Genomic DNA, 17,101 nt, shown 5'->3' with positions numbered 1-17,101 from the left:
GGTGGTTTTGGTGGTTTTCTTTTTCTAATGTATACTTTTATTAATTTCCAATTTTTTCTGTAAGGAGTATGAAATACTTTTATAATCAGAAATATTTTTTTTGATTTGTTATGATTTTTAAGGAGGGGTTTGGATTATTCAAACACTATCTCTTTCAGCTCTGAAATCCCGTGATAGATACTCTAGTTCTTTGGCATCTATGGTGTCTACTTAAACTTTCCTGTCTGTGATCTTGGGCAAGAGGAGACCAATGGATGTGACATTTGCCCTGACACTTTCTGTGATCCTTCCAGGTAGCATTTCCAGGAAACTTGCAGCTCATATTCATCCTTCGTCCATCTCACTTTATCCAGAGGGCATTCACTGACATTGGCATTAAATATTATCGAGATGAATTTAAAATGAAAGTGCCGGTAAGTGTGACTTTTCATCTTGTCTGCATTTGGTCAGGGCCTGTGGAGAAGATGGCATTTGAACTGAGTTTCTAAAGAAGGTAGGACTCCATGGGCAGAGAGCAGAGGGCATTATGCATAGAGGGAACAGCATGTGTAAAGACATGGGCACAGGAAAGACATACTTTATGTGAGGTCCACAGGGAAGCCCCATTCTTGTTGGACTATAAGTAGGATAATTGTTTGGAAGAAAAAAAGTAGAAAATATGGAATAGGTTTTCAGTGTAAGAATAAGAGGTCTGGATTTTATTCAGTAGGCAGTGGGGATCCAGTGAAGGTTTTTCAGTTGGGGAGTGACTTGGGAAGGTGGTATTGGAGTTATATAATCTAAAGAGTGTCCTAGACTGTAGAAAGTGATTGAAAGAGGGAGAGGTACTGTAATAGTATGGGTAAAAGAAAATAAGGGTCTAAGATAAATATAGGCAACTGTAGAGTAAAAATAAAACCAATATGTGATACTCATAAAATGAAAACAGAATGACAAGATTAAATATTTTACCGATAACTGGTAGAGATGTGGGGAAAACCGGCACGTTCATACTTTGCTGATTAGAATGAAGTTGGTAATGACTGATATGAAGGACTAACTGGCAGCATTGATCAAAAATTAAACTATATACGCTCATTGACCTTCCTACAAAAGTTATTCTACAGATTCTCACACATGTGCTTAAGTCTGCATATACAATGATATTAATTACCAAACTATAAGAATACATGATTAGAAATACCATAATGACCAACAACAGGGGAGTAGTTAAATAAATAATGGTCTACACAATCAACTAAATACTTTGTAGCCATCAAAAATGATAAGACATGATACAACCACAGTGAAAACAAGTGGCAGTTACCATACACCTAACCTATGACCCAACCAAGAGAAATGAAAACACATGTCCACAAAAAGGCATGTACAAGCAAGAATGTCCTTCAACATGTGAAGGGATAAAGAAATTGTGGCATATTCACATAGTGGAATAACATTAAGCAATAGAAAAGAGTGAAGTATTGATTATTATAACAACATAGACACATCTCCAAATATTCTCCTGAAAGAAAGAAATTAGACATTAAAGAGTGTATGTTCTGTGATTGTTTTTATATAACATTTAAGAAGAAGCAAAACTAACCTAGAAAATCACAGTGAGGGCTGCTGTTATGGGTAAGGGGGAGTGGAGATTGATTGGAAGGAGGCACAAGGGAATTATCTAGGGAAATGTATATCTTGATTGGATGGTGTTTCATGTGTGTATACAGTTGTCAGAACTAATTGAACTATACCCTTAAATCTGTGCATTTTATTGATGTAAATTACATCTCAATTGAAAAAGAAAAAAACATAAAAAAGGAAAAAATAGGTAAGATGAATCTATAGTGATAGAAAAGTTTCTAATACATATTTTTTGTTTAGTTGGAAATAATTTCAAACTCAGAAAAATTTCAAGAATAAGATTAGTACAAAGAACATTCATTCTCTGCCCTTTACCCAGATTCATTCATCTATTGTTAACATTTTATCCCCATTTGCTTTATTATTTACTTATTATTTGCTTCTCTCTATAGATGTATACATCTCTCTCTTTCTCTCTCTAATATTATACATATATAAATATGTATATTTCTCTATTTGTAGTATATATAGATACATTTGCATATAAAGATATATATAAGTATATGTATTATACATATATGGAATATGTATATGTGTATTTGTATATAGAGGATCTAGTTTACGATCAGACGGTACATATAGTCATTATGTCTCTTCAGTTTCCTTTAATCTGAAACATTTCCACAATCTTTCTTTGTCTTTTATGACATTAGCATTTTTGAAGAATACAATCCCTTAAAAAAAACAAAACAACTACCTTATTTGGGGCTCATGTGATGATTTCTCAGGATTTGATTCAGGTAATGCATTCCTAGCTGGAATACTGCTTAAGTGATGTCATGTCCTTCTCAGGGTATCACATGTGGAGAACATAGTATTCATCTGCCCACCCATTGGTAACGTTAATTTTGATTCCCTGGTTGAGGTGTTGTCCAGTTTCTCAAATGTATTATGTTTCCATTGCAACTAATACAGAATCTTTGGAGAAACATTTTAGGATCATACAATTATGCTGCTCCTCAAAAGATTCCTTTCTATATTTAATATCTATTGATAATTCTTGCCTGGAATGATCTTTATTAAATTGAATGCAAAATAATGATTTCCCAACTATAATACTCTCTGAACATGTACTAATCAGAAGTTGGGATTCTACTGCAAGGTAGAACTTTCTATTCTCCCTTATTTATTTGTCTGTTATCATTAGACATATATGTATGTCTCTCTCTCTATAAATATATTTATTTATTCTAGAAATCGAAGAGTTCACACTGGTACTTTAAATTTTAGGTCATCATCAGTGACCCCTTATGTGGGAAACTTTACACTACTTTCATGTAAAAAAGTAATTTAACCTTTACCGTTAAAATGTCTTGCAAAACCCAGAAAGCATGCATCATAAATGCAAGATACTTTCAATAAAAAGAAAACTACACAGTAGGTGGCAAAAAAAATTTAGGTCATCTAAGATGTATTTTTAAGTAGGGATAAAAGCAAAGGGAAAATAGTATGGATAGTATACTCCCATTTGAATAAAATGTATGTGATTGTGTATGATAGCTCACCTTGGGAAGGCTGTGTAAGACTCAAGAAACTGGTTGAAGTGGTTGCCTCCCAGATATAGGACTGGAGGTCTGGGGGTATGGGTGAGAGGGAAAATAAGAGTGGGAAAAGAAATAGAAAAATCTCTTACCTGAGATTGTCAGTTTTCATTGAGATGGATGAAATATTTTCTCAGAGCAATTTCAATTAAAGTGAGGTTTTTCATTTGTTTTGAACAGATAAGGTGTATGTGATAATAAACACAAACAGAAAGAGTGTAGCTAAATTGAAAATAGTATTCCTCTCACCCATACCCCCAGACTTTTTTTTTTAATGTTAATCTTCTGGAGGTAATGTGTCTTTTTTTTCACTGGTTGCTTTTAAGGGTTTCTTTTTTTTTTTTTTAAGATTTTAAAAAAAATTTATTTATTTGACAGAAAGATAGAGAGCACAAGTAGGCAGAGCAGCAGGCAGAGGGAAAGGGAGAAGCAGGCTCTCTGCTGAGCAGGGAGCCCGATGTGGGACTCGATCCCAGAATCCTGGGATCATGACCTGAGCCGAAGACAGACGCTTAACAAGTTTGCATTCCCACATCCTTGCCAACACCTGTTTCTTGTGTTGTTCACTTTTGCCTTTGTTTCCCTTGCCTCCTGCAATGTGTCTGGTAAGAAGTTGTTACAGCTGAGGTCAAAGAGGTTTCTGCCTGTTTTCTCCTCCAGGATTTTGATGGATTCCTGTTTCACATTTAGGTCTTTCATCCATTTGAGGTTATTTTTGTATATGGTGTAAGAAAGTGGTCCAGTTTCATTCTTCTGCATGTGGCTGTCCAATTCTCCCAACACCATTTGTTGGACAGACTGTCTCTTTTCAGTTGGATATTCTTTCCTGCTTTGTTGAAGATTAGTTGACATAGAGTTGAGGGTCCATTTCTGGCTTCTCTGTTCTGTTCCATTGATCTGTGTATCTGTCTTTGTGCCAGTACCATACTGTCTTGATGATTACAACTTTGTAATAGAGCTTGAACATAGTACTAGAAGTCCTAGCCTCAGCCATCAGACAACAAAAAGAAATAAAAGGCATCTAAATTGGCAAAGAAGAAGTCAAACTCACTCTTTGCAGATGACATGATACTCTATGTGGAAAACCCAAAAGACTCCACCCGCAAATAGCTAGATCTCATACAGGAATTCAGCAAAATGACAGGATATAAAATCAATGCACAAAAATCGGTGGCATTTCTATACACTAACAATGAGACAGAAGAAAGAGAAATTAAGGAATCGATTGCATTACAATTGCACCAAGAATCATATGATACTTAGGAATAAACCTAACCAAACAGGTAAAGGATCTGTACTCTGAAAACTATAGAACACTTACGAAGGAAATTGAGGAAGACACAAAGAAATGGAAAAACATTTCATGCTCATGGATTGGAAGAACAGATATTGTTAAAATGTCAATGCTACCCTGAGCAATCTACACATTCAGTGCAATCCCTATCAAAATATCATCAACATTTTTCACAGAGCTGGAACAAATAATCCTAAAATTTGTATGGAACCAGAAAAAGACCCTGACTAGCCAAAGGAATGTTGAAAAAGAAAACAAAGCTGGTGGCATCACAAATCCAGACTTCAAGCTATATTACAATGCTGTCTCCATTTCATTTCTTTCACTCTAGGCATTATTTCCTTTCTTCTACTGTCTCTGGGCTTTGTTTGTTCTTTTTCTAGCTCCTTTAGTGTAAGGTTAGGTTTGTTTGAGACTTTTCTTGCTTCTTGAGGTAGGCCTGTATTGTTATAATCTTCTCTCTTGGAACAGCTTGTACTGCATCCCCAAAATCTGGACTGTTGTGTTTTCATTTTCATTTGTCTCCATGTGTATTTTTTGATTTCTTCTTTGGTTTCTTGGTTGACCCATCCATTGTTCAGTAGCATGTTATTTATGTTCTTACACATGTATTTGTGTTCTTTCCAATTTTTTTCTTGTGGTTGATTTCTAGTTTCATACATTATGGTCAGAAAAGAAGCATGATATGATTTCAGTCTTTTTGAATTTATTGAGACTTGTTTTGTGGCTAACATGTGACCTGTTCTGGAGAATGTCCCATATGCATTTGAAAAGAATGTATTCTGCTGTTTTAGGATGGAACAATCTGAATATATCTGTTAGATCCATCTAGTCCAATGTGTCATTCAAAGCCACTGTTTCCTTGTCGATTTTCTGTTGGATGACTTATCCATTGATGTAAGTGGGGTGTGAATATCTCTACTATTACTGTATTACTATTGATTTCTACCTTCATGTCTTGCTAATAGTTACTTTATATGTTTAGGTGCTTCCATGTTGGATGCATAAACATTTACAATTGCTATATTCTCTTGTTGGATTGATCTGAACCAGGTGCTTTAGGGGTGTCTCCTTTGTGGGTTGTATGTGTCCCACTGTTGTGGCTGAGCCTCATTTGCTTTCAGTCCAGTTGGCTGCAATGGCTGACTTTGCCTGTTGTGGGTGCACCAGGCAATTTGTTCCCCATGCTGTTAAAGGGCTGGTCTGGGGCCACTGTGGGCTTGTAGTTGGACAATGTCAGCAGTCAGACCAGCTGCTTGCCCTCAGCCCATCTGCCAGCGCAGCAGTGGTACTAAACTTCAGGGCATTCTCCCTTGCTACCCCCTGAGAGCCTTGTTGGTGGGTGGGGCTGGCAGTTAGACCAGATGTCTGCCCCAGTCCCATCTGCTGGGACTATAGTCACACTGATGTGTGTGGTTATCTTCCTCTTTCCCCAGGGGAGGAGTCACTTTGGAGTGGCACTGGACCCTACTGGGGGTTGCTTGCAGGATGTGTCTTGGCAGGAGCCACTTTGGAGAGATGCCTGTGGAGTAGGGTGGGGTGGATGAGGTGGATCAGCAGGAGAATGCAGAAGTAGGGTGTGTGGTGTTAGCAAGTTATGGGAGAGTGTTTGAGCTGGTTTCCACAGCTGTCTGGCTATCTAGGCTGGGGTGGGGTTGGGGGCGATGGCACCTGCTGGGGCTTTGTTCTAGGAGAAGTCACCTGAAGAACCTGCCCCTCCAGTGCAGGTTCTGAGATTAGTAAATAAGTCTTCCCATATACCCTTGGCACTTTCAGATTGCTGCTTCTGTACCGTGCCTTGGTTGGGTTGTTTGTTGTGTTAGCTCTTTAAGGATGGGAACTCAGTTTCCTATCGCCCTCTGTCTCTCCCAGAGCTAAGCCTGCTGATTTTTAAAATACCTGGAGGTAAGCCCTCCTGATTGTAAAAAGTCACAAAGTTAAGCTCCACTGTTTTTCAAAGCCAAATGTTATGGGACTTGTCTTCCCACTGCAGGTTCCCTGTGCCCCGGGTTCCTGGTGTGGGGTCTGCTCCTCACCCTTCTCCGTGCTTGTGGTGTCCCTGCTGTTTGTGGTTAAGTCTCCCTGGGAGTTTGGTTCCCAACTGCATTTCTGCCCCTTCTACCTCTTTCTGTGTGGCCTCCTCTCTATTAACTGTGGAAAGTCTCTTCTGCCAGCCTTTGGGTTTTCTGAGTTAGCTGCACTGATGTGGCTGTTATCTAGGTGTGTCTGTGGGCCGAGGTCCTCCTACTCCACCATTTTTTTAGAAGTCCTCTTTGCCCATTTTTAATTATGTTTTTTTACTGTTGAGTTTTGAGAGTAGATATGAATCTAATGTCAGATATGATTTGCAAATATTTTCTCCTAGTTTGTGGGTTGTCTTTCATCCTCCTAACCATGTCTTTTGCAGAGCAAGTGTTTTTAATTTGGATGAAGTCCAGTTTATCAATTCTTCTTCTATGTGTTGTGTTTTTGGTGGTGTATCTCAGAACTCTTTGCCTAACCCAAAGATTTTCTCCTGATTTTTCCTTTATGTTTTTTTTCTCCAAGTTTTATGTTTTACATTTAGATCTCTGATGCATTTTGAGTTAATTTTTGTATTAGATGTAAACTAAGGTTCCTTTTTTTGCATATGGATGTCTGGTTGTTTTAGCACCATTTGTTGGAATTATTTCTCCATGGAATTGACTTCTTGCACCTCTGTCAAAAGTCAGGTTCGTGTTTGCCAGGGTTCAGGGATAATTGGGGGGTGGGGTTTGCCTGTAAAGGATAGCACAAGGGTGGGGTGCCTGGGTGGCTCAGATGGTTGGGCATCTGCCTTTGGCTCGGGTCGTGATTTCTGGGTCCTGGGATCGAGCCCTGTGTTGGGCTCACAGCTCGGCGGGGAGTCTGCTTCTCCCTCTCCCACTCCCCGTTTGTGTTCCCTCTCTCGCTGTGTCTTTCTCTGTCAAATAAATAAAATCTTTAAAAAAAAAAAAAGGATAGCATAACGGAGACTTTTGCAGTGATGAAACAGTTCTGCATCTTGATTGTGCTGGTGGTTACACAAATCTACAGATGTGAGAAAATAATATAGAACTAAACATACACATTACGTCAATATCAACTTCCTGCCTTTGATTTTGTACTATAATTACGTAAGATGCAACCATCGAGGGCAGGGACTGGGTGAAGGGTACATGGGACCTCTCTGTACTATCTTTGCAACTTCCTGTGAATCTGTACCTATGTAATTATTTAAAATTACTATAATTACTTTAATTACTTTAAAATAAAGAGTTAAAAAAATCGCTTGACCATATTTGTGTGAGTCTATTTCAGGACTCTCTACTCTGTTCCATTGATCTATTTGTCTGTCCTTTGCCGTTACCAAACTCTTGATCTTTTTAGTTTATAAGTCTTGAAACTTTATTCATTTCAAAATTGTTTTGCCTATTCTATCTATTTTGCATTTCTGTATAGATTTTGGAGTTAACTTGAGACTTTCTACAGAGAGAGACTTTCTACAGAAAGTCTGCTGGGATTTTAATTAGGATTGCTTTGATCAATATTTAACGGTACTAAATCCTCTAATATCTTCCTTTTATTTCTAATTTTCATTTTTAGCTTCCACTTTAAAATTTCTCTTAATCCTCTACAGCTAAAGATGAGTGGGCAGAGTCCCAGCAAGCATGGAACAGAAGTTAGGTGGAACAGAAGATGTGCAGCCTGGCAGGATGTTTTTTATTTTATTTTTTTAATTTATTTTTTAATTTAATTTCATTTTTTTTAAGATTTTGTTTATTTATTTGACAGAGAGAGAGAGCACAAGCAGGGGGAGCAGCAGAGGGAGAGGGGGAAACAGACTTTCTGCTGAGCAGGGAGCCCGACGCAGGGCTCACCTGGGATCATGACCTGAGCCGAAGGCAGATGCTTAACCGACTGAGCCCCCCAGGCCCCCCAGGATATGTTTTTTAAAACTCCGGGCTGTGTGGCAAAGTTACTTCTGCCTAATAAGATGTTCCACATTGGTATTAAAAAAAAAAACAAAAAAACTCCAGGTGTTACCATAGCAATTAATATTTCAAGAAGCAAAATATATTGGCAGTTTCTTGTTTTGTGTCCTTTAATTTCTAATTTTAGAAAGACTAAACATCTTTTTGAAACTCCCAAAGTGGTTTAAAATTTTTAGGAGGGAAAGGCAAAAATGGATTCAGGTTTGGTTTCTTTCTACTTTTTCTCATATTATAAATGTAATTTTAAAAATTCCCAAACTTCTGGTGTGCCTGGCTGGCTCAGTTGGTGGAGCATGTGACTCTTGATCTGAGGGTGTGGGTTTGGGACCCACTCTGGGTGTAGCTTACTTAAAAAAATGTAATTAATGAATTAATAAAAAAAAATTCCCAAACTCCTTTTCAGAAGTGAAGGAGAAAGTCAGGGACCTGATAAGGTTAACAGTGATATGCAGTAACCAAATCCCATTAAACCTGAGTTCCTTGAAGCAGGGACTGTTGTGCTATCCCTCAGACCCTGGCATTTATTAGAAATTCAATACATTATTTGTTGAATGAGTACATCAATTTTGTTTTCACCTATAGACTTTGGGCCCTAACTTAGGTTGTTTCTATTCCAAAGTGGGTTTATCACTTGACTAATACTATATAATAATAGAAGAAAGCTCCTATTCTTTTTTTTTAAGATTTTATTTTTAAGTAATCTCTATACCCAACATGGGGCTGAGGCTCACAACCCAGATTCAAGAGTCGCATGCTTCACCAACTGAACCAGCCAGGCACCCCAGAAAGCCTATGTTCTTATGTCTCTGACCGAGAGTCAGTTTTCAAAATAATCAACAAGGAGTGAAGAAATATAAAGTCACTAAGTTAAAGGCTTACAGGGGGACATGTTTCAGAAGTAAGAGTGAGGGGTCTTTGTTTCTCTTTAGGAGTGAGTAGGGGGTGTGATATAATCCCTGGAACAGAGAGCTAGGACCACGACCTGGTCAGAGCCACTGCAGAGGAGCAGAAATGGACAATTTGAAATGTGTCTACTCCCTCTAGGTGTGTGGGCATTCGCTCATCAGCATGGGTTTGTTTTTTTTTTTTAATTCATTTGAGACACAGAGATACAGAGAGAGAGAGAGAGAGCGTGAGCAGAGGGAGAGAGAGGGAGAGGGAGAAGCAGGCTCCCTGCTGAGCATGGAGCCTGATGTGGGGCTCGATCCCAGGACTCTGGGATCGTGACCTGAGCCGAAGGCAGACGCTTAACTGACTGAGCCACCCAGGCGCCCTGGTCATTTTTTATTCTTTTTTTTTTTTTTTAAAGATTTATTTATTTGAGAGAGCGAGATGAGAGAGAGAGAGTACATGAGAGGGGGGAGGGTCAGAGGGAGAAGCAGGCTCCTCACTGAGCAGGGAGCCCGATGCGGGACTCGATCCCAGGACTCCGGGATCATGACCTGAGCCGAAGGCAGTCGCTTAACCATCTGAGCCACCCAGGCGCTCCAGGATGGGTTTGTTAATGAACCAGATTGTTAATTCAAAAAAGCCACTCCCTATTACCTCCAAATCTCCTCCATGCAGGATAAATTGGGGGCATATCAACATTCCTCATGGGAGGCATCAGTGTAGTAAATCTTTTTAATACACACTCCTCAGTATGTGCCCATATTCTAATTTTATTTTGATATTCACCAGCCTACCCCTTACTGGGCTTCTCATTGCAGATTTTTAGGTCTCAATATAGCACTTGATTTTGGTGGCCGAAGAGTATACTTTAGCTTGGTAACTTTTGATAAAAATCCACCTAAAGTAAGAGCCGACTTCTGGGTAGCTTAGAACAGAGTCCCCAAACCAAGTCATTCTTTTGTCATAGACTGTACAACCTTTGTTATTCCTCGCTTAAAGGGGGAAAATGTAAAGGGAATATAAAACATTTCTCTGCTGGATGTAGCAACTCCTTGTATATGAATTCCTGATCAGGCAAAGTTCAAGTGCTGCTTAAATAATAGAACCTAGATGAGCTACTCTTTAATTATCTGTAAGGAATATATTGATTTTTTTCCCCTACAGATCATTATGTTAAACTCTGTGTCTGACCTTCATGGCTACATTGACAAAAGCCAACTGACAGAGGACTTAGGGGGAACTTTGGAATACCGCCATAATCAATGGATAAATCATCGAACTGTGAGTACCAATTTACATGCCCTTTATGTTGTCTCTCCTTGTTTTCCAGAAGACAGGGCAGTTAAAGATCAACTGTTGGGCGGACATTGCCCACGACCACCTAACATTGGGATGGTTGGATTTTCTAAGCCACAGGTAGGGGAGAAATGGGGCGGAAGGGAAGAGGCTGTGACTTGTCCTCATATCTACCTTTGCCTCACCTCATCATCTGGCATGCGGTTTTGGGGAGACTTGATTTAGAATGCACCTGGGGAGTTTTCAACATACCAGCACCCTGCTCTACCTCAGAGAAATTAATTTGCTTGATCAGGGTTGGGTCTCAGACATTAGCATTCCACGCAACTTCCCAGATGATTCTAATGTACAGAAAGATAAAAACCCACCGAGTCAGAAGGAGCTGCATTTACATATTGTCACCATTCTTATTGTCTGACCTTAGGTCGGTTATTAAACCTCTTTCAGCTTGTTTTCTCCCCTGTTAAAATGGAACTAACAGTGGTTTTCAGCTGGGGACAATTTTAGAAAGACATTTTTTTGTAGTCATGATTTGGGAGGAGGCAAGTTACTGGCATCTAGTAGGTAGGAGCCAGGGGTGCTGCTAAGCATCTTATGCACAAGACAGCCCCCCACAACAAAGAATTGTCTGGCCCAAATGTCAATAGTGCCGATGATGAGAAACCTCAGACTAACAGAAGCTGCCTGAGAGTTTGATGTGAGATAAAGTGATGTAATGTGTGTGAAAGCACCTGACATATAGTATTTTACTTGACTCACTCATAGTAATGGTTATTATGCTAAACCAGAAGGGTCAGTAATATGGAGGAAAAAGTGGGATTGAAACTCAAATAATAAGTGTTTCTGTATAAAGTTGCCATTCTCCTTTCTCCACTCTCAAAGCCCCCAGACCCTCAAAATGACTAGGTTTTCTGAGCTGAGTGAGAAGCTCCCTCACCACCCCAGGGACAACTTGTGGTGTCAGCCCCCTTCTCTCTGTATCAGGTAACTTTGGAAACATGTTGCCCAACATTTACCAATAAACACCTGAAGGACATTTGATTAGGAGAATTTACTCTCTTTTAGAGTGTAAAAGCTTTGTGATTTTTTTTTAAAAAAAGAAATTTAAGAACTAAACAAAAACAGATTTCTAGCAAAAGTGCATTTATTTCAAAGTGCATTTATTTCTAATCCTTCCATCACTTCTTTGTACGCTATGTAATTCTAAGGAAGACATGACCCTTCCCAAAACCTAGCAGAAGACCCACAACCTTGGCATGAACCCTTTAAACTTCTCATCAGTTTTACCACAGTAACAGTGACTCCAAGAGAACTATTGAGAATGAAAAAAGGAATGGTGAAGTTCTTCACAAACATATTATTCCCACTAGGTCTAAATAGAAAAGATATGGAGGGAAGCTTATGTAGAATATCACACACAAATAAGTGTGGTCAGGGTTGTCCTGTGTTGCAATTTCATTAAACCATATGAAAAATGGAACTGGAGTGCTTCCAGGCTTTATTTCTTCACTTCCTAGGATTTTATTATGTTACTTTAATAATCAGAAGAATTTACTGTCCTGCCAGCCTTATTTGGCCTAGCTAGCTCTCCCTTTTGCTCTGACTTCTCTACCAATCCTTTGTTTTATTATGTTATTAATGTTTTTCAAGTTGCCTCAGATCTTTTTTGAAATAACACAAATTTGCCCCAAATGAATAAAGAAAAAACCTGAATGTACCTTGACATCAAAGATAAGAATAGTTCTCTGAGAACTTAGAGAGGTGAAGAAGACAGAAACCATGAACATAGATTTTTTAAAGATATGGCCTGAGCAAACATGTGCACACACCTTCCCACCCCAGGCCTAGTTTGTATCCATGGTTTGTATTTGTACATGTGTTAATCATATTATAGTGAACTTTAAAAAATACAACTAGTATTGAAACATCAGACATATTCTTTATATGCCTTTTGTATGTTTTATGTATATATTTTATATACACATATATATATAATTAGAACTATAATAATATAATACATATACATATCATGTATATGTAATATATATAAATCAGTTTTTGGGTAATAGTGTACTTTCTGGATGTCAGATCTTTGAGACTCATTAGAACTGAAAAGAACCTTAAAGATCATTTATTTCAATTACCTTATTTTACAGATAAGGAAACTGACCTTCAAAGTAAAGAAGTGATTTATCCAGGGTTATACAGTTGAGTAGTGACAGAGCCAAGACTAAGGCCACGCTCTTTCTCATCACCCTGTCAGCATCAGGTCCTGTGTACCATTTCCAAGGTGACTGTTTGCTAGTCAGATACCTGGAATCAAGTTAATTTTGTTAATAGGACTCTCCATAGGAAACCCCTGGCTTTCGTCTCTCTCCAGGTTGACATCTGCAAGCCTTGCACCTGACTCTCAGAGTTGTTGCTGTTATTATTATTACACTTGTAAGGTACTCTGCTGTGCCCAAGTCCTTTCACATTTGCTATTCCTTTGATAGCAAATGAATCACAGAGCAAAAAACCCTGCAAAAACAAAGCAACCATTATTCCCATTTTTCAAATGAAGACACTAGGACTCAGAGCAATACCTGGCTTATTCAAGATCACACAGTTAGAGAGCAGAGTCTGGACTGTAATTCAAGTCTTAAACTCTCAAGCCAAGATCTTTCGTTGATCTAATTTTAAATCTAGTTTTTATTGCCAAGAGGTGGTATAGCATAGTGCTTAAGAGTGTTGGCCCTGGGTTTAATCCCAGTTCTGCCACTTGTTTTTTTATATGACTTTGGGGGAAATTACTTAACCTTAATATGCTTCAGTTTCCTCATCTATAGAATGTGGTGGTAGTAGTAACCTAATTGAGATGCATTACAAGAAGTAGGGCATATTAAGCAAGGTACTTAATCTCATATTTTCTTATTATAAATCCTCTGATAAATTGGATTTTTATGTTATTCATTAGAGGCTATTGGTAAATGAAGTTGAAAGAGTGTCTTATACAGATATTAGATTATATAAAAGTAAATACATTTTGATGTGCTTGAAAGAAAGATTTTCATAAAAGTTAGTGTTTGTCTGACTTTCCGAGCCAAAAGTACTATGATGTTCAGGACAGCAGCTATATAAATACTTGGGCTAATAGGGGAGATTCCACCTACAGCAGTACTTCAAGTATGAAGAGGTTTGATGGTGTAGGTGCCTGGCTGGTCCAGTCGGTAGAGCGTGTGACTCTGGATCTCAGGGTTGGAGTTTGAGCCCCACATTGACTGTAGGGTATACTTAAAAAAATGATTGATGGAGAATGCCTTTGGGTTCAGACAGTTTGGGAGGTATGCCATGCTCTGGAAGCCTCTGTCACGCCAGCCTCAGCTCTGGCCCCTATTACAGAAAAGGGCTGTGCCACATCTGGCCCATTCTTTAGGGTGTGCATTTGGGTTTTCAGAAATGTTCTCTGATTATGTAAGAGCAGAGGTAATTTTTTCCCAAATGAAAGTTAGGTTAGGCCTCTTTGTCACTACCTGTTATCTGTCTAGCAGCTGTTTATGGGCCACCTACTCTGTGATAGGCAGAGTACCATTTGCTGGTGGAACGGAGATGAATTGTAGTCACCCTTTGAGGGCAAAATTGTCTCAGGAGCAGAGGGAAATGGGCAAGGTAGAGCCAGTCTAGCTGACTAGAATGCTTTATGAGATTCTGAAAAGCCACTTGCCTTTAACTGTATCTACTGATGATAAGCATCACTTTTTCTAGGTTAGGACATATGTTTACTGCTAAAATGCACTCTGCTAAATGCATATATCTCATCTGGGATATTAGCTGTGAAGTTACTCATCAGTTAGTAGGTATTCATTTAATGGCAGAGTAGAGTCCTTAGTGGAAGGTAAATTTCTACAAAAGAGTGAGGGGCAGAGGTCCCCAGCTTCTCATCACATGTGACAAAAGTAACTATCAGAAAGGTTACTAGTGACCTAAGCACTATGTCCATCTTCTCCCTTGGGGTCAAACTTGTTTCCCAAACTTGGTGACATTGGTTGAATCCTGCTTTCTTTCCTTCCTTACTGCCCAAGTAATATGTTCTTGGGCAATTCACTTGACCTGTTGGAGGTTCAGTTCCCTCTACTGTAAAATAGAGATAAAATACCCTCCACTCTGGATTGTTGAGATGATAGACAAAGGTATAGCACCAGGTAGAATGCATGGCCCACTGCAGGTACTCAGGGAATGGTAGCTCTTTCTACTATCCTTCTATTCAGAGAACATATTGGTGAATGTTAAGCTCTCCTCATTGTTATGATTGTCTGACCTTCCAGGCCATTGAAAACTTTGCCATGACATTGAAGACCACTGCCCAGATGCTCCAGATGTTTGGGGTCTGCCTAGCCACAACAGAGCTACCCAGAGGCGTGCTGTCCACTGAAGACCTCCTCATGTCCCACACGAGGCAGCGGGACAAGCTCCAGGTGAGTAGTCAGTGGCCTCTCACAGGCCAGCTTCTTGGAGGGAGCTAGGAGAAGAATTAGAAGTTAAGCCCCCTTCTTCCTCCTTCTCCAGTGACTTGGCAGTGACTGATCATCTTAAACCTTCTAGATAGGCAGCATGTGAAGAGAAAAAAACCTCTTGAGACTGGTCCGTGAATGTAAGAGGATTGTAATTAAGACCTGTGAGAAGCAGCCCCATAAAGGGAGACTCATTCTACCTTTGTGCTCTAAGAGAGGTGTTTGAGCATTGTTTCAAGGGCAGCACTCCTATGATCTGCTCAGGACAGAGCAAGATATAATGGATAAAACTGCAGTGAGGGGTGGGAGTTGGGATTTGAGGCAGAAGCTTTCCTGAGGCTCTTGTGAAGTTTTGGGGCAAACTAATAAGCTGACATATTGCTTCACCTTCTCAGGGATATATCTTTTTATTTGGGGAGTAATTTGAGAAAGAAGACATGGAAAGTGCTCTGAACTGGCTTTAAGGAGAGGCACCTATTAACTTCATAAAAGCACGTCAGAACCTGCTAAGAACGGAGGTTGGCAGATTCTTTCAGATCATGCAGTAAAGGGAAGACTTCCTGGGGCTTACAGGATGGGCGTCAGCTCTTTTCTGCCTCCAGAAGCACAAATGGACCATATCCGTTATTTCACAGAAGACCAGAACTCCATAGGGCAGCAAGCTGAGGATTAGAAGATGGATACATCTTAGCATTACATGTATTCTTGCTGCACAGAGCTTGGCAGGAGCTGACCTCTTTTATCTGTGGCCCCAAATTTACAAAAATGCTTTGCTAGGTGGTTGATTTGTTCATTTAGTCAACATTTATTGATGACCTATCCCTACATGCCAGGAAAACAAATGAAAAAAAATGTAAACTCAAGGAACACATAGTTGAGTTAGGGGAGTCCCAGAGTCTAGTAGTTAAGGCAAATTAATTTTTCCATGTGTCAGGGAGCACTGTTAAATTCTCTTCTTAAGGAGCTTGATATCCAAAAAGAGTTCAAAATGTACTTTCTACACTACTCTGCATAATTAAAAGATCTGGTTTGAAACTGGGAAAACCTGAAAGCATCCTAGAAATTTTCCTGGGAAATGTCTCTGACGAGCTTGACAGACACATACAACTTAGCACACCCGTCTTTTTTTTTTTTTCATTATGTTACCACCATACAGTACATCATTAGGTTTTTGACGTAGTGTTCCATGATTCATTGTTAGCACACCCATCTTGTTCCTGTGTATGCTTCTTACACATGGATGGAGACTCAGAAAACATCTTCAGAACATATGCATGCAGGTGTCCCAGGGTCTTCTGCATATTGGATCCTTCTCCAAGAAGAGCTTCCATTTCCTGAGGAAAAGTAACTTTGACAGGCTATAGGCCATCTCTCGGTTTACAAACAGTATGGTGGCATGCACCCTGCTGCCACTAGGACCCTGTCTGCACAAGGAGGAAATTCATGGAAACTCCCTCAGACTTCTATAGATTTTCCCAGAAGCCAGTCCCTGAACTCCTCCTGTAGCTTGAGTGCTGACAGTAAAAAAATTAAATACCCAAAAGTGATGAAATGTGTTTTGTCTTTGTGGGAACAAAAACCTGCTTAAGCTCTTTGGGCCGTGTGACAACTGGATATCCATGAGGAAAAGAAGGAAATTGGATCCTCACCTCACATCCTATACAAAAATTAACTCAAAATTGATCAAGGGACTAAATGTAAATCCTGAAACTATAAAACTCTTAGGAGAAAATATAGATGTAAATTTTCATGACCTTACATCAGGCAGTGGTTTCTTAGATACAACGCCAAAAGCACAAACACCTAGAGAAAATAAATAAACTGGACATCATCAAAATTAAGAACTTTTGTGCTTCGAAGGCCACTATCAAGAAGGTGAAAAGACAACCCACAGAATGGGGGGAAATATCTACACATCATGTATCTGATGATATTCTGGTATCCAGAATACAGAAACAACTCTTACAACTC

General features: G+C 39.3%; 1 protein-coding gene across 1 annotated transcript in view; it reads left to right on the top strand.

Annotated features, from left to right (window-relative positions):
• Nucleotides 1–17,101, top strand: part of MCF2L2 (MCF.2 cell line derived transforming sequence-like 2) — a 239,307-nt gene that overhangs the window by 77,588 nt on the left and 144,618 nt on the right. Inside the window, exons 5-7 of the mRNA XM_034999667.1 lie at nucleotides 294–413; nucleotides 10,509–10,625; nucleotides 14,945–15,094. Of these exons, the coding sequence (XP_034855558.1) occupies nucleotides 294–413; nucleotides 10,509–10,625; nucleotides 14,945–15,094 (387 nt within the window). The remainder of the gene's footprint in view (nucleotides 1–293; nucleotides 414–10,508; nucleotides 10,626–14,944; nucleotides 15,095–17,101) is intronic.

The sequence above is a fragment of the Mirounga leonina genome, unplaced genomic scaffold, assembly GCF_011800145.1.
Source record: "Mirounga leonina isolate KUSES-001 unplaced genomic scaffold, KU_Mleo_1.0 Mir_115, whole genome shotgun sequence".
NCBI classification, from domain to species: Eukaryota; Metazoa; Chordata; class Mammalia; order Carnivora; family Phocidae; genus Mirounga; species Mirounga leonina.
The sequence above is the reverse complement of the archived record's forward strand: the minus strand, read 5'-3'. Positions and strand labels throughout refer to the sequence as shown.